A 25,836-nucleotide genomic window follows, 5' to 3' on the forward strand; every position below is an offset into this window, starting at 1 on the left:
AGAATGCGCAGACGAAGAGCGGAAAGAAATCGAAATCGCCATCAACGCAGCATGAGGATCTAGCTACCGGAGGCGAGAGTTCTTCGGGAAGCAGTCGCAAGGGCAGAGACTCACAAATGACGTTGGTGCCAGACGATGACTCCACCGAAAGAACAGACAAAACAACCACGTACGGAGAAACTTCGCAGACTTTACACTCTTCTGTACAATCAGAACATAACAAGACACACAATACCAATCTTGTGTCAACTACCGACGTTCTCCTGACTCCAAACGCAGATGGTAGAACTGCCTTCTCGCACACGACCTCACCTACTATCATTTCAAGAACCAGAACTTCGCCGCCGAATCCTCCAGCTCTAGTGGACAACGATACCCAGCCGACTTGCGAAGAAGGTCGTGTGCATCCCCTGCACACTGTCCGGCTCGAGCGCATGTGCCCACTTTGTGAACAAGAGAGAGAAGAAAGACTACGACTGTTGTACTCTTCCATGAGGGAGATCAGATTTGACCCTGCGAGATGGCATGTGAAGTATCAAGGAGATGTGAAGTTGCAAAGTGATGGAAATCAACAGACTGGTGCGGGCTGGGGTGTTGCGATGGGTGGGTGGTGGGATCAGGGTAAGAAGGAGGATAAGGATGGTGTGACATGAGCATGAGTTGAATCTGGTGTACCTAAAAGAGGGAAGAGACAATACCATAGCGAAAACTGAGAGTGGTCCTGCGCGGTCTTGGAAGGCGCTGGTGGTGATGCAGCATCACGTGCACCGCCGCCAATCGCAGCTCGGCCCTTTCAAAGCTCACCAACGATCACGACCACGACACCTCGCAACACCGCCAATTGCCCCGTCGCACGTCTCTAAACCTCTCGACGGACTCCTCGGAAACCGTATACACGACCGTCACCCCCGAACGCACTCCCCGCCGCCGCAATGCCGACCCCAGAGTCCGAACTCTTCCTTGCCAAAAAGCCCAAGGTTGCGCCAACCTTTGACGGCGTCGACTACGAGGACAACACTGCGCTCAAGGGCGCGCAAGATGCTATTATCAGGGAGCAGTGGGTGAGGAGCATGATGGCGAGGTTGGTGAGGGACGAGATGGGCAAGTGCTACCGGAGGGAGGGGGTCAACCACTTGGAGAAGTGTGGACATTTGCGAGGTAGGTCTTTCGCTATTCCGCAGGCTAGAAGGATGCGCGCAGAAGGAAAAGAGATCGAACTTGGGGCTGGTTGCAGCGATGCAAGGCCGTCTGAGGATGTCCGCCATGACAGAGCGAAGGCTAACACAGGCTGAACAGAGCGTTACTTCGAGCTCCTCAAAGACGCAAAGGTCAAGGGATACCTCTTTGCCCAACAAAACTACGTCGACGATGCGTTGAAGCGATAAGCGGCCCGCCAACAGCGGTGATCGCTCGCATGAAGGACGGACAACAGGCAGACCATACACGACACGCAGCGGGAGACACCATCAGACGAAGACAAGGGTTTATGGCGTTCGGCAAGCGTATGCTGAAGAAACGCACCACTTCTCTCGTACTGGCGAAACTGTACATATACATGCCGGAGGAGAGATCGATGTAGCACGAATTATTGGATCAAGTGTACAATTGCAGTGGTACAGTTCGTGTATTTTCTTTTCTCACTGACGTGAAACCTCAAATTTCTAGGGCTTCTGTTCCAGGCGCGTGTTCCGGACGCTTTGTGGCTCCCCAGGCTCTTGATATGATGAGGCCAAGGCTAGCTCCTCAACCCCGCTACCACGGCGTACCTGCGTCAGCGACCGCTCCGACCAGCAACAGTCCACACCCAGCAAGATGCCCTTCCCCTTCGTCCTACCAACTACTTCCAGCATATCCTTCACCGAATACTTCAACAGCAGCACCCATCCGTCCCTACCGAACTGCGCGACCACTGCGCGAGGCGTCCTTCGAGACGTACTCAAGCGACACAAGCGCATACCGCCTGCCTCACAGGCCTCGAACCTTTCCACCGTAACATCTGCCCTCAATGACTACATACCATACCTGTTTGCTCTCGATGCAGGACTGAGTGGTGCAAGCTGCGCCGGCGAAGAGATCGACCTGGTTTTGGTCAAGGAGCTGGAGGTAGAATGGCGCTCGACACTGGGGTCTTCGATACCGGGCCGCGAGCCAGCAAGAGTTAAGCTCAAGAGTCTCGAGAGCGAGCTCTGCTATACTCTCTCAACACTAGCATACGTATACAGTCTCCAGGCTCGAGCACAGCTACACACCCTCTACAATGCGACCGTACCCTCGCCCGAACAACGCGCAACCGCAATCGGTGCTGCTATGAAGCACTTTCTCGAAGCAAACTCCATACATACATACTTGGTGAACCGCGCAGGGCAGTACAACTCACAGCCCGCGGCTATAGACATATCCGCGGCTGTGCTGGGAGCGTTGGCGGAGCTTACTATGGCTGAAGCTACACTCATCACCGTCCTGAAAGACGATCCATACCCAGCGGTTGTGATAGAAGACCGGAACAAGCAGAACAAAGACTGGATGTTCAGGGGCGTCGATATACCCAAGGTCCGCGCGCATCTCTTCGCTCGACTGTGCCTTGCTTCTTCAGAACACGCTGCGAAAGCCCAAGCTATGTTGGGGCGGTCTTCCAAGATCAACGACGATCTGCTGAAATACGTGGATGATCTTAGGCGGACCGCCAAAGGCAAGGCGTGTCGGTTCCTTGCCTGCGATGCTGAAGGCGGTGGTAAAACAGGCGAGGGCATCGCGTGGCTTCGAGGCGCAAAGAAGGAGCTGGGGTTTGCATCGCTGGGCGCGGAAGAAGAGAAGAAATCGTCAGGTTTCTCCAAACTGAAGAAAGAATGGCAGGAGAAGAGGGAAGATCGCAAGATCGAAAAAGGTGTGGACTGGGGCACTGATGCAGGCAAGTTTGAAGAAGGACGGATCGTCGATATGTTGTTGAAGAAATGGGAGAAGCAGAATGACACTGTATGTATACCCGCCTTCGCTGGTTTATTGCGCATGATTAACCGACTATACCAGGTTGGCATTCAAATAGTACCTCCCTCAGAGCCATTGCTAGCAAGCATGCCCTCTGGACGCGAGTATCACACCACCAAGATGTTCATCGTCCCCGCGCTCGACGAAGACGCTTTGATTCGCATGCGGGCGCCACCGGATCCAAGCGAGGCTTTCGAAGGAAACGAAGACGATAGCGCGGACGAGGATGACCGCAACCCTCCTGCCGGCGCATTCCCAGGCACAAAAGCAGACTATGCACCAAGCTCAAGCTACTATTGAATTGCAAGGGTATATAATACAATTGGAATGAGACGAGTTATAAACAAACAAAAAGAGCTAGCTGACCTAATACGCCATCATACCCCATACCCAAGATCCCTCCAAAACTCCGCGACTTCACCCGAAACATCTCTCTGCACCCTACCCTCCTCCCATACATCCCCCGCCCCCTCCAACATACCACTCCACGCCATCAGCAAAGTGCCCCTGTTCCCCCTCCCCGCAAAATGAACAAGGTAATCCCCCCTCCTAACATCCCGTTCCTTCAGCCCCTCCACATCCCCCCTCTCCAGAAACTTCTGCGTGCCCTCCTCTTCATACCCGTTAAACCAGTGCTGCGGCACATATCTCGCTTGGTCTTTGAACTGCTCTGTTTTGAGCACTTCTTCCATGGCAGATTGTTCGGTGAAGGGGAGGTCGATCTCCGGTTTGTAGTGGCGGAATGCGAGGATGGCGGTGAAGAGTTCGATGGCCCAGGCGTTGACGCGGAGGAGGAAGATGCCGTTGTTGAGACCGTTCCAGTCGCGCGTTACGAGGAGGTTTGTTGTGTTTGCTGGTGCTGGGGCTTGCTTATCGTCTTCGTCTTCGTTGTCGTCGTCGGAAGAGGAGGAGCGACGCCACCAGGACCCGAAGCGCGCTTTCTCTGGTGGGAGAAAACTCGATATCGGACGGCATTGATCGAGGATGATGGTGTCCCGATCAACCCATTGTATCCATTCCAACCGCTCCTTCTCCGGCTTCAACATCTCCCGCATGAGTAGGTTGAGGATGAAAGCGGGTTTGTTCCACAGATCATCTACAATCGGATCGCACATCACCCTAACCTCCGTACCATGCACCAAGGCATGCTGGAGATGCGTCTTAAGCGCTCTCTGGTAGTGTTCCTGAGGCTTACCGAAATGCGCCGTCACAGTCGCAATGCGCGCCCGCCCCGTTGCAAAAGGTGAGTACTTCCGACATGTAGCGCGTTTCGCAGTCGCTGCTTCGATAAGTTCAGCCGAGACTTCTGGTAGGCATTTCGAGTCGCCGTGGGCAACGAATTGGGCGATGGGTCGCGGTTGGGGTCTGGCATAAGGAACGGAGAGGTTCTCCAAGTTTGGGTGGTTCCAGAGGAGGATGGGGAAGCCGATGAGGAAAAGGCAGAGCCAGATGAAGAACTTGCCGGTGAGGAAGCGTGGGGGTGCGTACATGGCTTTGGAACGAGTGGAAAGGTATGGCGAAGGAATGGAGATAGGCTTGTAGCTCGGATGTCCGAACATCTTATTGCTACTGGGTGCCAGCTATGTATGTGCGAATATGAAGAAGAAGGGGTAGAAAATGGACTTGGGAGAGGTCCTTCCAAGACATGGTCGAAATGACAAGCTACACGAGGTGACGAATGCTACGGCGGCATTCTCTTGGGATGCCAACGTCGCCGGATTATGCGGCTGTGTATTCGTAGTAACTGGGCGTCAGGTTGACAGCCAGCCTGGCATGGCGGCGTTGGCATGTCCGGTCCCAAGAGCTTCGCTGTGCTTGTCTTGAGCACAGAGGTTCCGGCATTGACCTTCTCACTAGATTATACTACTAGCGGATTTTGGCTCCAGGTTGGTGCATGACAGAGGCTTACACAGCAAACGCGCTGTGGTCGGAGTTCGCGGTCAGATATGGTATCTGTGGAGTGTGGTTACACATCCCGCTCACGGACTTGCTGGGGCTTCTCCAATACGCGAATTGCTGAACGGAGATTGTCGAAGGGATGGTGTAAATGGAGACATGTATTTTGGTGCAATTCCTCAGTACGGTTTGGAGCTGACGAGTTCATCGCGTTAGATGTTTCTGCTGCTCGGGGAGATACCTTGGCCTCTCGTCAGTCTTGGCTTGGTTGGCGTCAGCGTCACTACGATGAAGCATAATGTAGATCTGAAACAGATTGAGGCTTCCGAAAGAGCCTCATCAGTATTTGGAGGCTGATGGTATTCCGACGGAGCGGTGCGCCCTGGTGGTCTTGGTCAACATACCGCCGACGCGCATGCTATCCGTTTGACAGCGTCACGGCATGCGTCGTATCTGCGCGGTAGAGTATAATAGTGAGGAGAAGTCTAGTCTGTTAGCTCTGGGAGACGTTCTGAATATTGTAATGTTTTGGTATTCCGGACGGTCCGGGGAGCATGTTGAGGGTGGAGGTCGCTGCGAGGGTCGCATCGGCGGAGGCACCGCAGGCGCGAGCCGCGCCCGTGGCAAGGACGTGAACGGAGTACACGACACACATGAAGATCAGCATTGACTTGGTGACGTGACTTACTTCCGGAAAAAACAAAAGTACAGGTTCTCCAAAAGATGCATGGGGTTACCATCCTCGAACTAATGGACATCCTGCCGGTGGAATCAGATGGCTGGGGTCTTCGACTACCACGCAAAAACAAAAAATGAGAGCTCTCCAGCGGGGAATTGAACCCCGGTCTCCCGCGCGTTGCCTGTGAAGGTGACAAGCGGAAATACTGACCACTATACTACTGAAGATTAGTCAACCTGATGGTTGAGTAGTTGGTTGATGACAAAATGCCAAAATACGCAAAATATATTCGCACAGCGCGCAGCGGTCGCAGCAGATTGGTTGTAATCATGCCATCAAATCGCTTCAATCAAGTCTCCAGTTTGCCGATCAAAGGTGACGTATGTTCACTCATATGCCCCGCGACACGCCGTCTTGCAGCCGAAGCGCGGGGCCATTGACCAGCACCTGACCACCCACCCAAAATTCGCGACACCATGCTCATATGAATGTGCGATCCCGCAAAGTTCATTATGTGACACGAACGAACCAAGGTGTAGCCCCGGCCGATCCGCTGGGTAAATCAGGCTCATCTATGCGACGAGGTGTATCTGTGAGGACCGTATCCTAGCCGGTGCATCACTGTCCATGGACACATTCGGACTAATTGATATATTTTCCTGTTCAAACCGTAGGCCCGAGAGAACTCAGTAATACAGCATGCCCTGTTACTCTGCTCATGTGAGTTTCCGCACACCAGGGCCAACCTTAATCTACGACTTTGTGATATCCTCTGGACCTTTCATATCACCCAAGGAGTTATCGCCATCTTTGCCATCGCCCACTGACCCCTGCCCGATGAGAACGGCTTCTTCCCGTCCAAGCATCATGTGCTCGATGTTCACCTTAGGGCCCTTAAACCACCTGTGTGCGGAAACGAACCACCATATCGTTACCATGAACATCGGGCCACCGTAAACGACGCATGTCCAGTTCATGTCTGCCACGCTATTGGTGCGTTAGTCTTGTCAAAGCAGCGTGGAAGTGTTGATGAGAGAGACTTACGTTAAGTCCGGTCCGGTTACGCTGGGGAAGCATAGGATAGGTATCATGAGCAAGACAAAGACGCATGCAACGCTGCCAATAGCGCTGGAGTACTTCCCCAAGTTCCATGGACCCGGTCTGAAGCGATTGCCTACGAAGAAAACGCGGATGGCGATGGGTATGGTAAAGGCGCTATCAGATGTCAGTAGAGCACGCACACCATGCTCACCAGCACTTACACAAAAGCCGCGATGGCACCAATGGAGAACAGCGCCCCAACAGCCAGCTCGCCGCCAAATATGAGCAGCAGGCACAGTATGCCGATTGCGCAGTTGAACCAAACGGCATTTGCAGGTGTCTGCGTATGTTTGTTGACCCTCTTCCAGTACTTGGACAACGGGAAGCAGTCATCACGCGCGTACGCGAATGTCACTCTGCTTGCCGCAATCATGCATCCTTGACCCATGCTGAACCCGGCAATAATGGTGAGCGCAAGAATGGCCAGCGTCATCTTCTGCGACATGCATTGCATCAGGTAGGCAGCGAAGGGCTGCCCAAGCTCAGACTCGAGGACTAGGTCGATATCAACGACAGTGTACGCCACGACAAGCTGAAGGAACCAGCCAAAGAAGCCTCCAGTAGCGGATGTCAGAACAATAGCGCGCGGAGAAGCCAGGTTCGCATTCGAGCATTCTTCCGCAAGATGGAATGGCGAATCGTAGCCTGACATAGTCCAGATGACGCCGATAAAGGACATCAGGACCGATATACCAGCTGGGAAGGATGTGCCTTCATAGATGGTGCCCCAGACCTCACTCGACGGGGCAAAACGGGGTAGACCGCGCTCTGTACGGTCTGTGCCAGCTGGGATCATTATGATGACCACAATCAGCGCAATGAAGTTGAATGTGGAACCAGCGGAATTGAACTTTGCAAGCCAACGTGTCGGCATAGAGGAAAGGATCGCATGAAGAATCATGATGAAGACCGTCAACAGGAAGGTCTGGTAATCCGTGGGGACGTAAGACGGGTCATTGATACTAGCCGCCGCCAGTATCATGGCCGCAATTCCATAATTGACTACTCAAACAGTCAACTCTATGTCCATACCCGTCGCGAACGAGATAGCGGTTTGTACTTGCCGGACGGTGCCGCCGTGATCTGGGCCAGCCAGTTACTCCAGCCAGTAAGCCAAGCAGCAAAAGGTCCCCAACCAGGTGGTGCCAGGACAGCAGAAGCATAGTATAAACCTCCGCTCGTGGGCATGCTACTACACAGCTCCGCCATACTCATTGCCACACATTGAATACCAACCATGGCCACAATCCAGCCCCAAGTCATTCCAGCAGTTCCCGCATAGCCCATGCCATAGTAGAGCGTGGACGCGAAACTAGGCAGTAGACCCAGAACCGCAAAACTGACACAGAAGGTGGTAAACAGCGAAAACTCTCTCTTGAACTCCGATTTGTATCCAAGGGCCGCCAGAACTTCTTCATCTGGGTTGAGTGAATGCGTGGGATTGTAGGGTATATCGCCATCTGGAAGAACAGATGTCACCGGTTCTTCCGCGACGGAGTGGTTCCGGTGCTGGGAGGTCGTCATCGTCGCAGCGCGAAGTTCATGCGCGCGCCGTCGCAGGCGCCGTCGAAAAATAAGAAGAAGTCGCGACACGCGTTCTTACTCCAAGAATATAGCAACGCATGGAAGCGCAACAACTTGTCTATATACACCCACACCCCAGTCTGCATATCACCGCGCAGCAGGGTTGCAAGCGGGGTGTCACTACTCCAAGTGGGAGAGTACACGCGAAGCCATGCTGCAACGGTGTTTGGGCGCGGCGTCATAATCTCTTAGTAGTGGTGGTAGGCGTTCGTCATTCGCTGCGCGAACGCCTATCTCTCTGCTCTTTATCAGTTGCGTGGTTCGGCGGTTCGGCTAGACTAACTTAGAGGGAGAGGTGTGGAGGAGATCGCGGGCTGCGACACGCCAGGGCACACGACACCCACGAGAAAATGGTGGCTTGTCAAGAGGTTGGGCAGCCGTATCCTCCGACCGCCATCTTTCTTGTGTTGTGCGATACCCGCAGCGGAGTTGTATGTGGTACACAGAGGTATGTAAATGGGTGACCGTTTACATGAATGGATTAGTGTTCGCGATGGATAAGACACCTTTGGTGCTTCCAAGGGTTCCAAGGTTCGTTCGGAAATATTCCGCCCGATATCTGCGACCGGGGACTGCATATCTAGGTACCGTGTCCTAGGATACCTCAACGCTGCGATACGGCTGGACATGCTTTAATTGGCATAGGCTTTCGTAGAATAGATTTGCCTGTCAGATTCCACGTGGCGTGGCAGGAGCGATAAGCTCACCGTTGATGTCACTCGTTGAGAGATGGCGAGACGCCTACGAGCTGCTTACCGTAGCTACATTATGAGAAGCGCGTACTTGATAAGCAATCGCTGCTGGAATATCAGAAGAATTGATACGTATGCGCAGCTGCTTGCTTGCGCTGAAATACCTTGGTGCCCAGGTGAGTACCTAGCACAGCATGGGCTGATGCCCCTTGCTATCCCTGTTCGTCGATCCCATGGGTAACGTCTACCCCAAAAACATTGATGATTAAACATACATCCGCTGTTCGTTTGAGATTGCATGATTGAGATTGACCAAACGCTCTTTCCGGGCTGATCCTCTCCTCCATGTCGAACGAGGCCATGATCACCATGCAACTGCCTGTATTTGTATGAGCAGTCACGTCTGTGCTAGAGTGTACATGCCAAACTATCACCAGTTGACTTTCTTTGAAAGTATTTCCAGTGGTCCTCATCGCTTGGAGTTCCTCTTCAGATATTCAATTCGGCACGCGAGACTGCCCAGGTGTGCACTCACGAGGGCCCGGTTCGATTCTGCGAGATCAGTGCAACTTTCAGCTGGACGCCGGCGTGTAGCTCCTAGGCAATGTCTGCGTGGGATTACGGTACTACGATTCCATATCCTGACCCTTACATAGGTCTTTAAAGTCATCCTCCATCTTTATCCGTCATGGTTGACCATGAGCACCTCTCAAAGTGAAAGAAATGGCCTCCCCAAACTGGCACATGCGGCGCAACGGCACCGGTGCCAGATACAAGAGTCACCGAACAAGCTGAGTCGGCCTTATGTGTGTTATATCGAATCTGCTCTGTGTTCGTACGGCTTACATGATGTGGGTCGGGCGTGAGGGTTGATCATTCAAGTCTCTCTTCATTGGCAAACGCGAAACCACTGACTCGGACCTCCGCGGGTGTGGCGATACGACACATTCATCAAATGTCCAGTTCTCGGTTGGTTCGAACGACACATTCACGTGCAGTTCGCGCATCGCCGACAGAATGTCACCCCTGGTGCTGCTTTGCCGAATCTGACAGTAGCCAGCGCTCAATGCCGACTGAAACTGCCCAGGTGAGTCTGAGCTTTCTTCTCGAAGGCTGAGTCTTCTAAGCCGCTGTTTCCAAGGTCGTGGTGTCGGGTCTTCCTTGTCTATATCGCGCAGGTGTTTCAATGTTTTCGACAGTTTCCGAAACTTGCATTCGATGACCTGACTGTTTGGCGATTGAACTTCAAGACCTTTGTGGGTGACATGTGTTTGCTGGTCAGTTTTCGCTGTCTTTCAATCGCAGAGATTGCGATTTGCATGACCAACAGCGGACGGTAGAACTCTACCAATTGTGGATGTGCTGAAGTCAATCATGTCTGTGTTCGAAAGAGACCCAGGTTTGGGGTACTCGGCGGAACGCTGCGACTTCCCTTCGCCCTCGTGCTTCTGAGGCGCCGACGCCGCTACACTACCTATGCACACCCATGACAGCACAGTCTCTTTCCAGAGCTATCTGTATCAGCGACAAGGCTCCTGGGAGTTTCTTGTCACTGCGCGATTTTCATTTCTCCTTGACTGAACGCCTGAAGCAAGGACGAAAATTATGCGAGTGTTGACCTCGGGACCAGTACAACTTACGGCTACGGCCCGCCAAAGGCGTCAAACTAAGCGTGCCGGGACACCCGATGTCACTCACGCAAGCTGACGGGCACCGCCAAACTTTCCTCAACGCCTTCAATTTGCGCTGCGATGCTACCGATATCTTTTGCGAGTCAGAATTCCAGTGACACTGGCAGCAGCTGTATAGCATACCTACGATATTGCTCGCCTGAAGTCGCAGTTTGCAACACTACCAGGCATGAAATCACCGAAGCAGCGCCGGGAAACCCATCGCGCATTGGACGCATTTGATTTGCTGTGACATTTCTTCTTGAACCGTACCACGAATCGTCGCGAAATGTTTCCGGTCAGCAGCCAACATCGCCATATTGCCGCGGCCTTCGAATTGGACGCGCCTCTCTGACACCTGGGCAGCCTCAACCCAGGTCTGAGTCGTCAAACTCGTCATCCAATTGGCGCTACCGCGAGTCCCACAAGTGTCGAAGCTGGACCAGGGACGTCCGTCTTTAGTCGATTGTGCAGATCATCGAGGATGCACAGCTCCATTGAAAGTGGCGCTTGCGACACTTTTAGATGCCTAGTCTGATATCTTGGGGTCCGGGGGTCCGCGATTTCTGAGCGCTGTCTCCTCAATCCGAATACTTCCACTGAAACACTGCACGACCACCCCAGGGCATCCATCCACAGCGCCACCCCGGAACAGTCCAACCAAGCAACATCCCAGAGCACCTATCAAATTGTCAATGAAGCATTTTGTGACGGAAAGCCGCCGACATCACAGAGAAATGCCGAGTGATTGCTGAGTTCACACCCGGTCTTCACAACATAGCGCCTGTGGTCACAACAAGGCTGCTGACCGGGCGCTCGGCAGTTCTTCATCGATTTACTCTGTTCCCCAACGCACCGTGGTTTCTATCGCATCGATAGATTCCCCCTGATATTTACGACAACTTTTGATCAACACCCACTAAAGCCCTGAGCAACCAACTCCGAGACTACTCGCCGTCTACTGGCCCGGCCTTTGAACGTTCCCACAACCTCGGCTCGCGAGCCAACCACTTATCTATGGCCGGAGTTCTTGAGCCTGAGGCTGGAATTTTCTACGGCGTGTGCTGGATCGTCGTCATCATCCGACTAATATCAAGAAGAATTCATCGTGGATCATGGAAATTATTGCAATTAGATGATTACTTAATACTTGTAGCCATGGTTTGTGACCCGCAGCATCGAGCGACTACAAGTACTGATTGTGACACAAGGCTACCGACACAGTGCTGATTGCTATCATGCACGAAGTCACAAAAACTAGCAGTACGTCTTTCCGTGTGCAAACTGCAAGAGCGACACACGCTGACTCTATACCGGTATCTAGGCAACCTAATACCGCCGGGAGACGACGTCTCTCAATATTCAGATGCCGAAATCAAGATGCGTATATACGGATCCAAGCTGGTCTTGGTAGTAGAGCAGATGCAACTCCTTACCATATGGCTGGTCAAGGCATGCCTACTCATTATGTACAACCGCATGACGATGGTCCTCCCGCAACACAAGATCGTCATCGCCACCTCCATATATGTCGCTGTCGCATTTGTGGTCATGGAAATATTGTACCTTGGGGTTTGGTGTCGGCCGTTCTCGCAATACTGGGCAGTACCGCCGAATTCGAGTAAGTGCCTTTGCAACATCTAATCACACGATACTGACGATACCAGAACAATGCTCAGCAGCGACCAATCATCTCATCACAAACGCCGTCTTCAATATTTCCAGTGATCTAATCATCATAAGCATACCCATGCCGTTGCTCTTCAAAGTACGCCTACCGAAGAAGAACAAAACGATCCTTTTCGTGATCTTCTGTATAGGAGCGTTCACCATCGTCGCAGCAGTCCTCAACAAATACTACTCGTTCACAAATCCTTTCGGAACTGAGTGGACGATCTGGTACCTTCGAGAGTCGTATACAGCGATACTCTGCGCGAATCTGCCCTTGACCTATCCGCTTATACAACGGGTTCTCGGTCTTAGAAACTGGAGCTCCAACACGTACACCGCGGAGAACACATACGGGCCCAATACCGTCACACGCGCGACACAGTCTGCACACACGCGCGCCTATTGGCCGGAACCTAGAGCAGAACCGATACCTAGAGGCTTCCGGGATATATTCAGGCGGACGGAGAGCCAAGAAGACATGAATGGCGGTCTTGGGAAGCAAAGAGAGGATCAGGATCCACAATTCATCACAAGTGCGATCGAAATGGAGGACGCGAGATCACTAAGAGTGTCGAGCGTGAGTAATCCTGCCAGTTGGCGAACGTCCGCAACGACGGAGGGCCATAAGGATCAAGAGATTTTCCATGCCGTATGAATGAATACACGAGTTCTTATAAACACAATAGGCTACACTTGCGCCCACGCATGCGCGGGGTTGCTACTTTCAGACAAGCTTTTGATTGAACATGTGCTCGAATTCCTTTGAGCCTCTGGCATCGGTCCGTCTTTGTACGTGGAGTCGTGTTCTCGTCATCGTGTGCCTTTAGCACCATGATGGATGCACCCGATTTGGAACGCTAGCCATCAGGTACTCACCTGGGCACAAGACACTCGAAGTATCTCGACGTTTCATAATACATACGCTCTTCATTAAACTCCCAAGCCTTTACTTCCAGACTGCAACACGATGCACATCCACGACGTACTCATCATCGGTGGAGGCCCGGCTGGCCTAGCAGTAGCAGCACGGCTCCGTGAACAGACACCCTCGGCAACCTTCACAGATGATGAACATCAACGTTACCACTGGATTCGTAAACATGGTCGGAAGATGAACATCAAGAACTACCGGACAGGCAAGGACTCACTGCCAACGCCACCGTCAACTCCCGGTAACTCGGACTGTGGATGCGATCATGAGGCAGCACCCGAAGAAGCAATAGATATGCTAGTACTCGATGCCGATGGAGCAGACTGGATGTCAAAGTGGAAGCGCCTCTTCAAGACTTTTCACATTGATTACCTTCGGAGTCCGATGTTCTTCCATGTCGATCCTGCTGATCGAGATGCACTGCTCGGGTATACGTACGAGAAAGAGAGAGACAAAGACATCCAAGCACTACCTGGAGTTGCCGGAAAAGAAGTGAGCAAGCACAAAAAGAAGAAGAACCTGAAGTCGCAAGGAAGGTTTTTAGGCCGCACGCCAGACGTCGATGAAAGGGACCGAAAGGACTACTTCGTACCACGTACCGATTTGTTCGACGCTCACTGTGACGAGGTTATCAAGAGATATCGGCTTGGCAAGGATTTATTGAGGAAAGAGAGCGTCGTGAACATCGAATACGACAATATCTCAAACTTCGATGAAGCGGATCTTGACAGTGTCGTCTCAGATGACGTGATGGCGGACGAGAGAAAAGTCTTCCGCGTCTCAACAGACCAAGGCGTGCGTTTCGCCCACCTTGTCGTTTTGGCTGTCGGTCCTGGAAATGCGCCCTCGTTACCTCCTGTTCCTGGTCTACCAGCTCAACGTCCACACGAAGGTTTTGCGCATGCAATGCAGATCAAGCAGTTCCCCCCACCTCACGTAATGACCAAAGTGAAGGCTCGCCAGTCGACTAGTATGCTCATTATTGGTGGCGGCTTGACTAGTATTCAGCTGGCGGATCTAGCAATCAAGCGAGGCGTGAACAAAGTATGGATGCTCATGCGCGGTCCGCTCAAGGTCAAGCACTTTGACGTGGACCTAGAGTGGGTGGGCAAGTTTCGGAATTTCAAGCAAGCCGAATTCTGGACGGCAGATACTGATGAAGGTATGTCAACGCTTTTGCTTAGCGATTGCATCTAACAATCGGTGATAGAGCGCTTTGAGATGATAGTGCAAGCCCGTAACGGAGGAAGTATGACGCCGCGGTACCGGAAAATTCTCGATACGCATGTCGCTCACGGGAAGATCGAGCTTCAAACCTATACTCAGCTTCAGTCCGTATCGTGGGATGAGAGCTCGAAAACGTGGGCCTGCGAAGCCGCTTCCACAGATTCGAAGCCCAAACTGCCGCTTATTGACTACATGGTCTTTGCCACTGGCATTCAGTCAGACATCCGCACCATCCCCTACCTCCAGAACATCCAACAAGAGTATCCTATCAAGTACGTTGGCGGTCTGCCATGCTTGAATGAAGACTTGATGTGGGACGATGACGTTCCTCTGTTCGTGACAGGACGACTGGCCGGATTGAGACTTGGCCCTGGCGCGCCGAATCTGGTCGGCGCAAGAGTAGGCGCTGAACGAATCGCTTGGAATGTGGATGATGCTCTGAAGAAACTGGGGAAGCTGAGTAGCAGAGCGCAGGATGAAAGCGACGACAACAGTGGTGACGAGAAGATGGCGGCTTATGCTGCAGCGAGGGATAACCGGTTCGATAGTTTGTTCGAGTTGGATGATGCGGCAGCGTAGTCACAGTAGGCGAATCTGCCTCAGAATCAATGAAATATACTTGCTTGAATGGATTGGTGCTTCTGGAATCCAGTAATTTCCGGTGTCGCGTGCCTTAAAGGTCGCGTCCACGGGCTTCCGTCCAGGAGCCCTAAGAAGACCCGCTGACGTCATGCGCCACACGATACACTTTGGACTACTTCAGGAGCCTGAACATGCGCGGGGAGTGCGCAAGAATGCAAATTGAGTTTGAAGTAGCCTCTCCCATGGCCATGATATCATTCGGCTCGGCGCGTCGCTTTCGTGTTCCATGGTCGATGCCGCTGAGGACACCCGGAACGGAACCGCTTCGGCTATATCTGCATCTTTTCTGTCGACCATCCCGAGGTCACTTTTCATCACAACATCATCTTTATCCCTATTCTCCTAGACGCAAATGGTTTCAGGCGGCGATGTAAGTTCACGCGCAATGTCTACAGATCAAGCTTAACAATCTAAAGGACAAGAACACACCTGCGGTAGTCTCTCTGGCCGCCGGCGGCATAGCTGGCGGTGTGGAAGGCTTTCTTTCGGTACGTCCAAAGAGGCAGTCCGGCTCAGATCCCGTGACTCATACCGCTCGCAGTATCCTCTAGAGTTTGCAAAAACGCGTGTGCAGTTAAGAGCTGAGAAGGGCGTGCCGACGCCGCGAAATCCCTTCCTAGTCGTGACCCAAGTCTATCAGAATGAAGGCATTAGAGCGCTGTACAAAGGCTGCGGAGCACTGGTCTTTGGCTCAGTAGGCAAAGACGCCGTCCGCTTTCTCTTCTTCGACCAGATCAAGTCGTCTTTCGCAGACCCAGAGACGGGAACGCTTTCCCCTCTGCGCAATTTGTTGGCCGGCATGACTGCGGGAGTAATCGCGTCGATCACCGCAGTTACACCCACAGAGCGCATCAAGACTGCCCTCATCGACGATGCCAGGAACGAAAGGCGCTTTCGGTCCGGTTTCCACGCTACAACCACCATTTGGAAGGAACACGGTATCCTCGGTCTATACCGCGGGTTCGCAGGCACTACCCTGAAACAAGCATCAGCAACGGCGTTCAGAATGGGGACGTACAACATCCTCAAGGATTATGAGAAGGCCAAGAATATCGAACAAAATACGCTGGTGAACTTCGCAAACGGATCAGTAGCAGGCGTTGTGACAACGCTTGCAACGCAGCCTTTTGACGTTATTAAGACGCGTTCGCAGAGTGCGAAAGGCACGAGTACTGCAGAGGCTGTAAAGAGTGTTTTGTTGGATTACGGGATCAAGGGTTTTTGGAAAGGCACGACGATGAGGTTAGGTCGCACGGTGTTTAGTGGAGGTATTCTATTCACAAGCTACGAGGCTGCTGTGAAGATCATCCTGCCGTTATATCCTGGTACAAAGCAGGCTGAGTAATCCTAGACGCAAAGACATCTAAAACATCGCATACCTACTCAAACAGTTCAGCCAAGTGCCGGGCCTGGCGCTCATGCCTTTCCGTCATATTCGTCGATAACGCTGATAGGCTTCACAAACTTGCCCAAAGGTTTGTACTCCAGATGGTCCAATCCAAATGCCTTCGGGCCACCTATCTCAATACCCTTCGGACTAGTCCAGCGCTCACTCGCAGTGATACCGATCACCGAGACTAGCAGTCCGTACCGATACTCTGGCGTTCCGATAGCCTCGCCATTTTGCGCATCAATGACCGCGATAAGGTCGGGAACGATAGCCAGAACATCTTCGTTCTTTTCCTCCCCAGTCGTGCTTTCTCCACTATCCGGTATCCGGATCGCAGCAATGTTCTCGTTCTTAAACGGTATCTTGATCTTGCCCTGGTACTCGCTTCCCGTAGCTTCTATCATCACCTCGCCATACACGTGGCCCATGTACAGCTTGCGCTCTACACCAACAATCTTGCCCTTGAAAAGCGCACGCCCTGTTTCAGAACCTCCAACCGCGTCGATGATTGACTGTGCGACATTGTCGATTCTGTTCTCTTTTCGGGCGCGTGCCACTTCTCGCCCTATCCTCCACGATAGCGAGATTGTGTGTTCAACAGCCCAACGTCTTGTTTCAGCGCCTGTAACCGGAGCATCAGCTGTTCCGACGGAGCTGCCCATCTGGCTCAATGCTGCTCTGATGACCTGTTCGACTTTGAGGTCACTCGTTGCAGTTGGCATATATAGCGTGTTGCCGTTACCATCGGCCACCGCGACAGGCGCGAACACGATTTCTCGCTCGCCGAAGACGACCGGGGTTGTTTGCCACTTTGTTGGATATGCTCGGCCCATCCAGTCACCGTCTACACATGGCACATTCATGTTAGTTGATGCACCTAATACGAGACCCTGCAAGCCGTTTGAGCCGCCGATTTCGAGAGGGATGATGTGCGTCGCGTAACCACCCTTGATGAGATCGTAGAGGTGGTTTTGAGCATCCATCATTCTGAGCGAAGGTTAGCAAAGGCATGGTGTGGCGCCAATACATGACTTACTCATCAGCGGACAGCTTCTCGATGCCGACTGTTGGGCTACCAGCACCACCACCACTTCCCACTCGCGCATCGTCTTTGAGATCGTCTGGACTGACGACGCGAACTTTCCCGCCAGACCGTAGGATTCCGCGCACTCTGAGCATGGTAGAGTAGGGAGAGCCTCCGCCGCCAGTACCAAGAATGTAGCAGCCGATGGTAATCCAGTCCAGATCGGTCTCAGAGATCCACCACTCTCGGTTCGCCACTTTGGGCATGTACGCAGCGATGTCAACTTCGGGTGCTGCATCAACCTCGCTAGACGCCTCTTCGGTCGAAGGTGCTGCGATGGCATCGTTCGTACCCTTTGACCCAGTCTCTACGTTGCCTCCTTCCTGAGTGATATTCAAATCTATGAAATCTCCAGCTCGTGAGAAGTCAAAGTCTCCCGCAGCTCTGACCATAAATCGCGTTTTGTGGGCCACGTATTGTAATGGTAGATCCTCCACTTCGACGATAGAGACCGTCTCCGCTGATGCGCCTGCTTCGATGGTCTTTCGTTTGGCCTCATCGCATATTTCAGCTAGTAGTTCTTTCTGCGTCTGCTTCTCGGTGGACTTGACCGTGTCGACTACGGCACTCACTCGCGCCATCGCGGCGCCAATAGCGTTAGCTACACCGGACCATTGAGGTTTGATTACTCTGCTTGCTCCCTTCAATTCGTCTGGAGCTATGACCGCACCACCGCCGACAAGCAGGACGGGAAGATCATCAGGTGATGTCTTCATCTTGTCAATGATTGTTTCAAGCATCCTTGTCGTCTCGGCTTTGAAGGCTTGTATGTCATCGTCTTGCAGCTTTCCCCGTACCTTTTCCGGCTGCCCTATCGCAATATCGGATGAAGCAGCGACGATGTAGTCAGTCGCTGTCGGAACATCACCACCGAAGACGAGCGCCTTTTCTGGTAGCTTATAACCCACGGACTCAGGCCCTACTTGCATCTTGTCTCCAACTCTTCTCACGAAACTACCACCCCCTAGTCCTATACTTTTCACATCGGGATACGAGAAGTTCATCCTCACACCCGAAAGCTCTGAGTATGCGGCCTGTTGCCTGGGAAAGCCGTTTGCGAGCAACAAGCCCACGTCGGTGGTAGTTCCACCGACATCCACAACCATCATTGCTTCGCCATTTTCTTGCCTTCCGACAAGGAAAGCAGCACCACGCATACTGTTTGTTGGGCCGGATGAGAAGGTTCGAATCGGTAGTCGGCTTGCGGCTTCGCCACTCAGTATCGTGCCGTCATTTTGGGTGATGAAAACAGGGCAGTTCAGTCCAAGTGCCTTGATTGGTGTCTGGAATGATGCTATCGTCTTCCTGGCGAATGACAGAATCGAGGCGTTGAGTATCGCAGCGTTTTCGCGCTCTAAAAATCCCAGGTTTGCGACGGTCTTGCTAAGAACGATATCGACACCGTCTCCTAGCTCACGCCGAATTATGTCCGCAGTACGCTCTTCTTGCTTCTCTACCGTATCGATAGGGCTGAAGACGCCGTTCACGACTATACTTTTGATTCCCTTCTCTTTGATAATTCTGCATTGCTCTACTATCTCATGCTCTTTGATGTCGGAAATCAGGCTTCCATCCACCTCTAGCCCTCCTTTGATGAGCGCATAGTGCCCAAGGATGATGTTACGTAGAGAAGCTGGCCAGTCGACACATGGCGGTGCATGTTTGCTGAAAGACCCAGAAAGACGGAGAACGGCGACTTGAGAAAGACGTGTTCGGTCGCGGGTTACGACCGCGTTGACAAAGTGGGTCGTTCCGATTGTCACACTCGCGACGGACGATGGATCGACTGAGGCGGATTTGAACATCGTGGTGATGGCGTCGGCGATGCCATGGCTTGGGTCGGTAGTAGTGGGTGCCTTGTGCCTGAGTTATGGTATGAGCTCGCGTTCTCGTCAGGGGGTGATCGACTTCCGGTAGGCATCATCATGGATGTTCTTTGGATCTTATGAGGGAGTGGGCTAAGCGAAGAAGCGTGGTGTTCAACGTATGGGTATAGGACTCGTACCAAGCAACAATTCCTCGGTCATCTTCACCCGATCTTATAGGATCAATGATGACTCCGTCAGTGTTGGTTCTATGCGCGGTATTAGCCTCATGGCTCTCGTAGTTCTGATGCTTAGTACGTGCCCACCGACGTCAACGCCTATTCGCAGATTCTTCCCTGTCGCCATCGTAGCCATAGATACTTCCAAGATAAAAGCCTCTTCTGATCGAATTGGAGTTGGCTGGTCACGATGCGTCCAGAATCCATCTGATAAGATTTCGATTGGTGGGGCGAACTAGCTCCGGGATTCGGACGTTCGCGCCCTAAGCCGCCTTCCTACTTTATCGCTCACCCATACCCCACTTTTGGAGTTACTTCCTACTCCAATTCTTTACCCCGTCATCAACAGCTTGCCTATTGGTAGCAGCAGAGCTTGAGATGGGATTTCTTCGGCGCTGATCACGGCGCTCGGATGATCAGATAAGATAGGCGCAAATACCCCTCTTTCTAACGGCGGATAAGGTGTTCTTCCCGCGTATGCTGCATCGTCGCCCCCGTCGGCGCATTATCATCTTCACTAAACTTGGGTCGGCGTTAGATCACCTAGATTGGGGTGACTCCGAGCGCGGTTGATAACAAGGGTAGCAACACTAAGATGGCGGAAAGAGCTCACCACTGGCGTTCGTCGCAATTACTTCCCTCCCAGCCTCCTTGACTGGCGACGCGTCCCTTGTTTCACGTTCATTATGACTTTGAGACAGCGCTTGAAGAATATCGATGAGAAAGTACGTCTCCGTGGAGACGATGCGAAGCATGAGCAAACAGATGCATGGAGCAACCGCGATTTAATCCCCCTCCCGCCAGAGCGCAGGACATGGGGCTGGTTCAATTTCTTCGGGTTTTGGGCGATTTCATCGCTGAACCTCGCGAATTGGCAAACACCAAGTACCTTCTTGAGTAAGCAACATCAACTGACTTTTGTCGCTCTCGATCGCTGATATCACCGAAGCTATGGGTTTATCTGTCTCGCAATCTATTCTTATCATCGTTGTGAGCTGCCTTTTGATCGCTTTCTTCTCCACACTTATTGCTTGGGTTGGATTGAAGTGGCATATTGGCTTCACGGTGCAAAACAGATATAGTTGGGGAATGCGCGGAAGCTTTATACCTTTGTCGCAAAGAATCTTGCTCAACTTCATTTGGAACGCCGTTCAATGTAAGTTGGAGTACTATGAGGATGAGCCTGGTACTATGATGCTAACCTGAACCAGGTTGGAATGGCGGCCGTCTAGTCGCTGTATGTTTGACCGCGATCTGGCCTTCGTATGCACGCATGCCGAATACTTTCAGCCCTAACTTCCCTGCTACCACCGATCAGTTCGTGGGATTTGTTGTTTTCTGGTTCATATCGACACCTTTCTTGTGGCTGCGACCGGAGAAGTTCAAGATACCGTTCCTCATAGTCTGCCTCTGGTGCGGCATCGGAATGTTGGCATGGATGATCTGGGCAGTGACAACTGCTAAAGGTGTAGGCCCTCTATGGGATGCTGGCGAAAACATTCCCTCGGGTTCCGCTTGGGGTACCTCGTGGCTCATCATGGCTGGCATCAATCAGACCCTTGGTGGCATTGCTGCGGGCATCACAAATGGCAGCGACTTCTCACGCTATTCACGTGGAAGAACGCCCTACATGGTCGGCACTATCACTAGCTGTGTGATCACCAGCGTCATCGTCTCCCTGGTTGGTCTTGTTACAACTGCGTCGGGACAAAAGTTGTACGGAGAGATCTATTGGAACCCACCGGATCTACTCATGCGCATGATGGACAACGGTAACGGCTCATCGAAGGCACGTGCGGGGGTATTCTTCTTGGCTGCAGGTTTCGCATTTACCGCAATGTTCGAGAACATTTGTGGAAACGCTGTCTCCGGTGGAATCGACCTTGCTGGCCTTTTCCCACGTTACATCAACATACGACGTGGTGCCATCATTACGTTTGTGGCGGCATGGGTCGTTCAACCCTGGCAACTTATCAACCGTGCCACTACATTTATCGCCGTACTGTCTTCCTTCTCGGTGTTTTTGGCACCAATCATCGGCATAATGGCATGCGACTACTTCCTCTTGCGGAAGAGAAGGATCCGCTTGAGTCATCTATATCGAACTGAAAACTCGTCGTATTGGTTCACCAAAGGTTTCAACTGGCGGGCGATACCCTCATGGTTATGTGGATGGATCCCGACGATTGGGGGTCTTATAGTGACAGTAAGAGGAGATGTCGATCCACCACGGGCTTTGGTACAGCTCTACAATATGGCCTTCTTCATAGGTGAGTGGATTATCTCACGATAGTGGAAATTGAAGGGCCACTGACACCTTGATAGGATTTTTCATCAGCGCTTTCGTCTTCTACGTCCTTAACAAGATCTCCCCAGTTCCTGATATGGACCAGATCGATCCTATCGATTTATATGGTACCTTCACAGAAGCGGAGGCAAAGCGAGCTGGTGTAGCTCCGCTAGACGACAGCCCTATTCTGAGAGGGGTATCTGGGCGAAGATCGACCGAGCATGTTGTCATTCATGCAGAGAAGGATGTGTGAGTGGGGTAAACACATAGATTAGAACCATGTAGAATTCGTCACATGGAGGCTTGCAAAGTAGGCTCGGCCAATCATTTGACGTTTCACAGCCTAGCCACGCCGCAATACTGCATAAACATCGCCCAAAGAGCTATCGAGGACTTATAGGCTTTGGCTAGATGGCGGGGCTGAGCACAGGAGGGATGCACCACAAGAAGTACCTGTTACCTTGGAATCTGTCGCGCAAGTTCTTCTTTTCGTCGCTTCGCTCTTGCCTACGCTACCAGCTCGGTACATCTATACTATTAATCCTGGTCTGAGCTCTTACACCACATATCGCAATGGCTCATCGGCGACACGATAGCGCAATGTCCCAAACGGACATACCGCTAATACCTCATGCAGGCGATGGCGACGCTGCATCTGCTCTGCAATCACTGACAGCTAATTCTGGGCACAACACTAACTTCCGAACACTTGCAAAATCCCATTGGCTCACTCCTACAAACATGTTGGCTTCTTATTTCTTCGGCATTGCTCTCGCAGTAGGACATCATCGATATTACACAATGCTGGATGGAGATGTGATAGGCTCGACAGGGCGACAGCAGTGGTCATTACGGTATGTACCAAAACATAAGCCCTGGTTCATGACTGACCCTTGTAAGTTTCGGTAACGCTTTTGCAATCAGCATCGCTCTGAGCTTCAAGATCGCTGTCGGCATCGCATACACGCAGTATGTATGGATGCGTCTCCGGAAGCGATCGATAAGCTTAAGATCTATCGACGACTCTTTCGATATCTCGAGAAACTTATCCGCTTTCTTCAACCTTGAAGTCATCCGGAAGCTGCACTTAGGGCTCATAGTTGCACTCATACTATGGTAATCGATAGATGCACAGTTGAATGAGTGTTACTGACGGTTTCTAGGTGTCTACCGTTACCAACATTGTTCGCTCCCCCAACATTATCAGTCGAGACGAGAACAACGCAATCACACTCTATAGAACAAGCGCTAAGCGCGGATATGAACAACCTCAGCATGTCAGACGCGTTCGTTCTTAGGAATTCGGCGTACCTTCCCTGGATCTCGGGTCCTTCAGCTCGGCTCGGACGAATCGTCAACGCAGTCGCATCTTCCGGTAGCCGTCTTCCATTCGAAACGCCTCATTCTCACCTAAACACATCGTACGAGACAGAAGCCTTTCTACCGGTACTGAATTGCACCGCAGCAAATAATACCGTGCACGACGATATATTGCGATTTGCCAACGAGACTAGAGTCGCCGCGGTGAATAACTTGACTACTGACAGTCTGAAATGGACGAACTCTAAGATCCCTTCCTACGGAGAGATTGGTTACCTCGGACTCTCATATCCAAGGACCCTGGAGAAAACTCCATTAGGTCTGAACTGGAACAATACTGAGCAAACCACCAACGAGTTTGCTTTTGCTATTCAGAAAAGACCAACTGATGTACCGTATCAATCTGATACGGAGTATTTGTCATGCGAAGTGTGGAACGCTACTGTCTCATACACCGTCAAAACCCGCAATAGTGTAGTCGGTATCGAGAACATTCATTGGGAGTTACTCAACAAGTACGATCCGAAGGATGCGTGGGTCAATAGCTCTCTCTCGCCAGGTCAGGGCTCTCCTGCCTATTCTGGATATACCATAGGCCTAGCAAGCTATTTGCTTGGGTATGTCGCCTGGCACAGGGATAGGACGCGAATGTCACTGGATTCGACTGGCCGGCTTGACGCGACATCTCTTTCTACGGGGGCGCAGTTTTACAACATGACTCGCGACATGAACCAGGCAATCCAAATTGTCAACACTCTCCAAAACCCATCCAGCGTCCGGGATATCTCATTCCGAGAGGACGTCGAAGCGTTTGCGCTGAATGTGTCGTTGAGTATGATCAACGATGCTTCGCTTTGGTAAGCTACAATCTTATGATGTGTTCGAAGGCTAACGCTGGAAACAAAGTACTAAAGTCCCTGTCAATGTCACCACGTCCACCTCTGCGGTCGTCTACGCCTATAACCCGCAGAACCTCCTGCTCTCATACGGATTGGCCATCCTTGCTAGTACCATCTCCATTGCCTTTGGACTGTTTGCGATGTGGAAGAACGGTGCATGTTATGACAATCGCATGTCTACTTTTGGCACAGCAATGCAGGGTTTCGATGTAAGTGTGAATGGAAAAGATACACCCGATTAGTAACTAACAGTAAGCCAGGTCAAGGAGGTGTTTGAAGATTCTAAAACACGGGCGGCACAACCGCTGAGAGGTCAAGCTGCGAAGACAAAGCTGATGTTCGATGCGGAAGAAGGTTTTGTACTCGGCCACCGCAAACGGCCCAGCGAAGGCTCAAGTGTCGGAACGCCTATAACAGAAGAAGGTTTCGTACTCGGCCACCGCAAACGAGCCAGCGAAGGCTCAAATGTCGGCACGACTATCAGAGAATGAGGCCTCGGCATTCGGTGCGCGACGTACACACATGGTGATTACACGATTCCGATGCATTGAGAATAATCATATAAATGTCATTTCGTACAGGATGCTCCGCTGATCAGCACGGGGAGTATCAACCAAACCATATCTCATACATCTAATTAATCTCCGAAGCCTTCACAACCGTACCAAACATATCATCAATCTCCGTCAACGCAACCTTCTTAACCTGCGCAGCGGGAATATCCTTCATATCGCGCTGACCAACACCGTCTTCCACAACAAGAGCCTCGTATCCCAAAGTAGTCGCCTCGCGAGCGGTACTCGACACACACCCATGTACCATGTATCCCGTAAGAACAAGTTTCTTAAGCCCAGTCTTCTTAACAACCTCTGCTAGATCTGTCTCAGAGAAAGATCCAGCGTGCTTCTTCCACACGACAGGCTCGCCGTCGATAGCTTCGACGCCGTCCATCTCCTTGGTGAGCTTGCCATTAGGCTTGAAGATAGCTGCTTCGTCATCGCCCGTGTTGTGCAGGACGTGGATGACGTGGCCGTTTTGCTTTCGGTATTTTTCGAGGAGGCTGAAGATGGCGACGTTAACCTCCTTGTAGTCTTGAGCAGGTAGGATACCATAGATGTATTCGTCTTGAGCGTCGATGATGACAAGAACGGAGTCTTTGACCGATGCTGTTGAGTTGGGGACTCCGATGACCGAGCGAAGAGAGGGAGTTGACATCTCGGAAGGCTGGTTTTGGGTGATTGGGAAGTTGAGGAGTAGATGGTGTATATAGAAATGATCAATCGTCAGGCAGTTGATTGAAGCGTCGAGGGTGATGGATGTGTTGGTTGACCATTTCTGTAAACCCGTCGACCTTTATATCGTCGACCGATAACCCCTGCGAGATCCTCCTACCTTCGTCCGTCACATACCGAGACCAAAATTCTGATCTGATATCGTAAGCCAGCGTTATGTTTCCTTAATTGTTCGGACCGTGCTTTTTGGTGAGCTAGCAAAGAAATAATGTTACCCCATACGGTTAGCCGGATTTCTGTGGACTGATCACTAACCAGAGCCTCTTACTAAGGCGGACACGTCTTGTGCGAACATCACTTCCTGTCCCTCACTCAACATCTGTCACATCGTATAGTGTGCGATTCAGCACCTCTAGTCCAGCAACGCTCAGTCTCCCCTCCACAGCTTTCGCACGCTTTTGGCTCGCTCTGGGTGTTGTTCATCTCGTCGGGCAGGGTA

General features: G+C 51.9%; 11 protein-coding genes and 1 non-coding gene across 12 annotated transcripts; 7 read left to right on the top strand and 5 right to left on the bottom strand.

The window, feature by feature from the left end:
- Nucleotides 1-932: 932 nt before the first annotated feature.
- J4E79_009220 (uncharacterized protein) lies at nt 933-1,385 on the top strand (the record flags this gene model as incomplete). The annotated part of the gene is made up of 2 exons (XM_049358071.1): nt 933-1,158; nt 1,297-1,385. The coding sequence occupies 2 exons, from the start codon at nt 933-935 to the stop codon at nt 1,383-1,385; spliced, it is 315 nt and encodes a 104-aa protein (XP_049207670.1).
- A 427-nt stretch (nt 1,386-1,812) lies between these two features.
- Nucleotides 1,813-3,285, top strand: J4E79_009221 (uncharacterized protein; the record flags this gene model as incomplete). Its single annotated transcript, XM_049358072.1, has 2 exons — nt 1,813-2,973; nt 3,028-3,285. The coding sequence occupies 2 exons, from the start codon at nt 1,813-1,815 to the stop codon at nt 3,283-3,285; spliced, it is 1,419 nt and encodes a 472-aa protein (XP_049207671.1).
- Nucleotides 3,286-3,362: 77 nt separating this feature from the next.
- J4E79_009222 (uncharacterized protein) lies at nt 3,363-4,475 on the bottom strand (the record flags this gene model as incomplete). Its single annotated transcript, XM_049358073.1, has 2 exons — nt 3,363-4,081; nt 4,118-4,475. 2 exons carry the CDS (start codon nt 4,473-4,475, stop codon nt 3,363-3,365), a joined length of 1,077 nt encoding a protein of 358 aa, XP_049207672.1.
- Nucleotides 4,476-5,700: 1,225 nt separating this feature from the next.
- On the bottom strand, nt 5,701-5,787 carry J4E79_009223. The gene has a single exon. It is a non-coding gene; the product is annotated as a tRNA-Asp (tRNA).
- A 525-nt stretch (nt 5,788-6,312) lies between these two features.
- On the bottom strand, nt 6,313-7,643 carry J4E79_009224 (uncharacterized protein; the record flags this gene model as incomplete). The annotated part of the gene is made up of 3 exons (XM_049358074.1): nt 6,313-6,547; nt 6,605-6,775; nt 6,823-7,643. The coding sequence occupies 3 exons, from the start codon at nt 7,641-7,643 to the stop codon at nt 6,313-6,315; spliced, it is 1,227 nt and encodes a 408-aa protein (XP_049207673.1).
- Nucleotides 7,644-11,845: 4,202 nt separating this feature from the next.
- J4E79_009225 (uncharacterized protein) lies at nt 11,846-12,933 on the top strand (the record flags this gene model as incomplete). Its single annotated transcript, XM_049358075.1, has 3 exons — nt 11,846-11,870; nt 11,932-12,228; nt 12,275-12,933. 3 exons carry the CDS (start codon nt 11,846-11,848, stop codon nt 12,931-12,933), a joined length of 981 nt encoding a protein of 326 aa, XP_049207674.1.
- Nucleotides 12,934-13,245: 312 nt separating this feature from the next.
- J4E79_009226 (uncharacterized protein) lies at nt 13,246-15,015 on the top strand (the record flags this gene model as incomplete). The annotated part of the gene is made up of 2 exons (XM_049358076.1): nt 13,246-14,371; nt 14,420-15,015. The coding sequence occupies 2 exons, from the start codon at nt 13,246-13,248 to the stop codon at nt 15,013-15,015; spliced, it is 1,722 nt and encodes a 573-aa protein (XP_049207675.1).
- A 415-nt stretch (nt 15,016-15,430) lies between these two features.
- On the top strand, nt 15,431-16,423 carry J4E79_009227 (uncharacterized protein; the record flags this gene model as incomplete). The annotated part of the gene is made up of 3 exons (XM_049358077.1): nt 15,431-15,448; nt 15,474-15,566; nt 15,620-16,423. The coding sequence occupies 3 exons, from the start codon at nt 15,431-15,433 to the stop codon at nt 16,421-16,423; spliced, it is 915 nt and encodes a 304-aa protein (XP_049207676.1).
- Nucleotides 16,424-16,494: 71 nt separating this feature from the next.
- Nucleotides 16,495-19,357, bottom strand: J4E79_009228 (uncharacterized protein; the record flags this gene model as incomplete). The annotated part of the gene is made up of 2 exons (XM_049358078.1): nt 16,495-17,455; nt 17,505-19,357. The coding sequence occupies 2 exons, from the start codon at nt 19,355-19,357 to the stop codon at nt 16,495-16,497; spliced, it is 2,814 nt and encodes a 937-aa protein (XP_049207677.1).
- Nucleotides 19,358-21,133: 1,776 nt separating this feature from the next.
- J4E79_009229 (uncharacterized protein) lies at nt 21,134-22,139 on the top strand (the record flags this gene model as incomplete). The annotated part of the gene is made up of 2 exons (XM_049358079.1): nt 21,134-21,866; nt 21,922-22,139. The coding sequence occupies 2 exons, from the start codon at nt 21,134-21,136 to the stop codon at nt 22,137-22,139; spliced, it is 951 nt and encodes a 316-aa protein (XP_049207678.1).
- A 1,781-nt stretch (nt 22,140-23,920) lies between these two features.
- Nucleotides 23,921-24,596, top strand: J4E79_009230 (uncharacterized protein; the record flags this gene model as incomplete). The annotated part of the gene is made up of 3 exons (XM_049358080.1): nt 23,921-24,038; nt 24,121-24,314; nt 24,366-24,596. The coding sequence occupies 3 exons, from the start codon at nt 23,921-23,923 to the stop codon at nt 24,594-24,596; spliced, it is 543 nt and encodes a 180-aa protein (XP_049207679.1).
- A 142-nt stretch (nt 24,597-24,738) lies between these two features.
- J4E79_009231 (uncharacterized protein) lies at nt 24,739-25,440 on the bottom strand (the record flags this gene model as incomplete). The annotated part of the gene is made up of 1 exon (XM_049358081.1): nt 24,739-25,440. A coding segment is annotated over one exon (702 nt), but the record flags the coding sequence as incomplete, so codon positions are not given.
- Between the last annotated feature and the right edge of the window lie 396 nt (nt 25,441-25,836).

This window comes from Alternaria viburni, assembly GCF_023758015.1.
Source record: "Alternaria viburni strain BMP 2772 chromosome Unknown scaffold_23, whole genome shotgun sequence".
Classification (NCBI taxonomy): Eukaryota; Fungi; Ascomycota; class Dothideomycetes; order Pleosporales; family Pleosporaceae; genus Alternaria; species Alternaria viburni.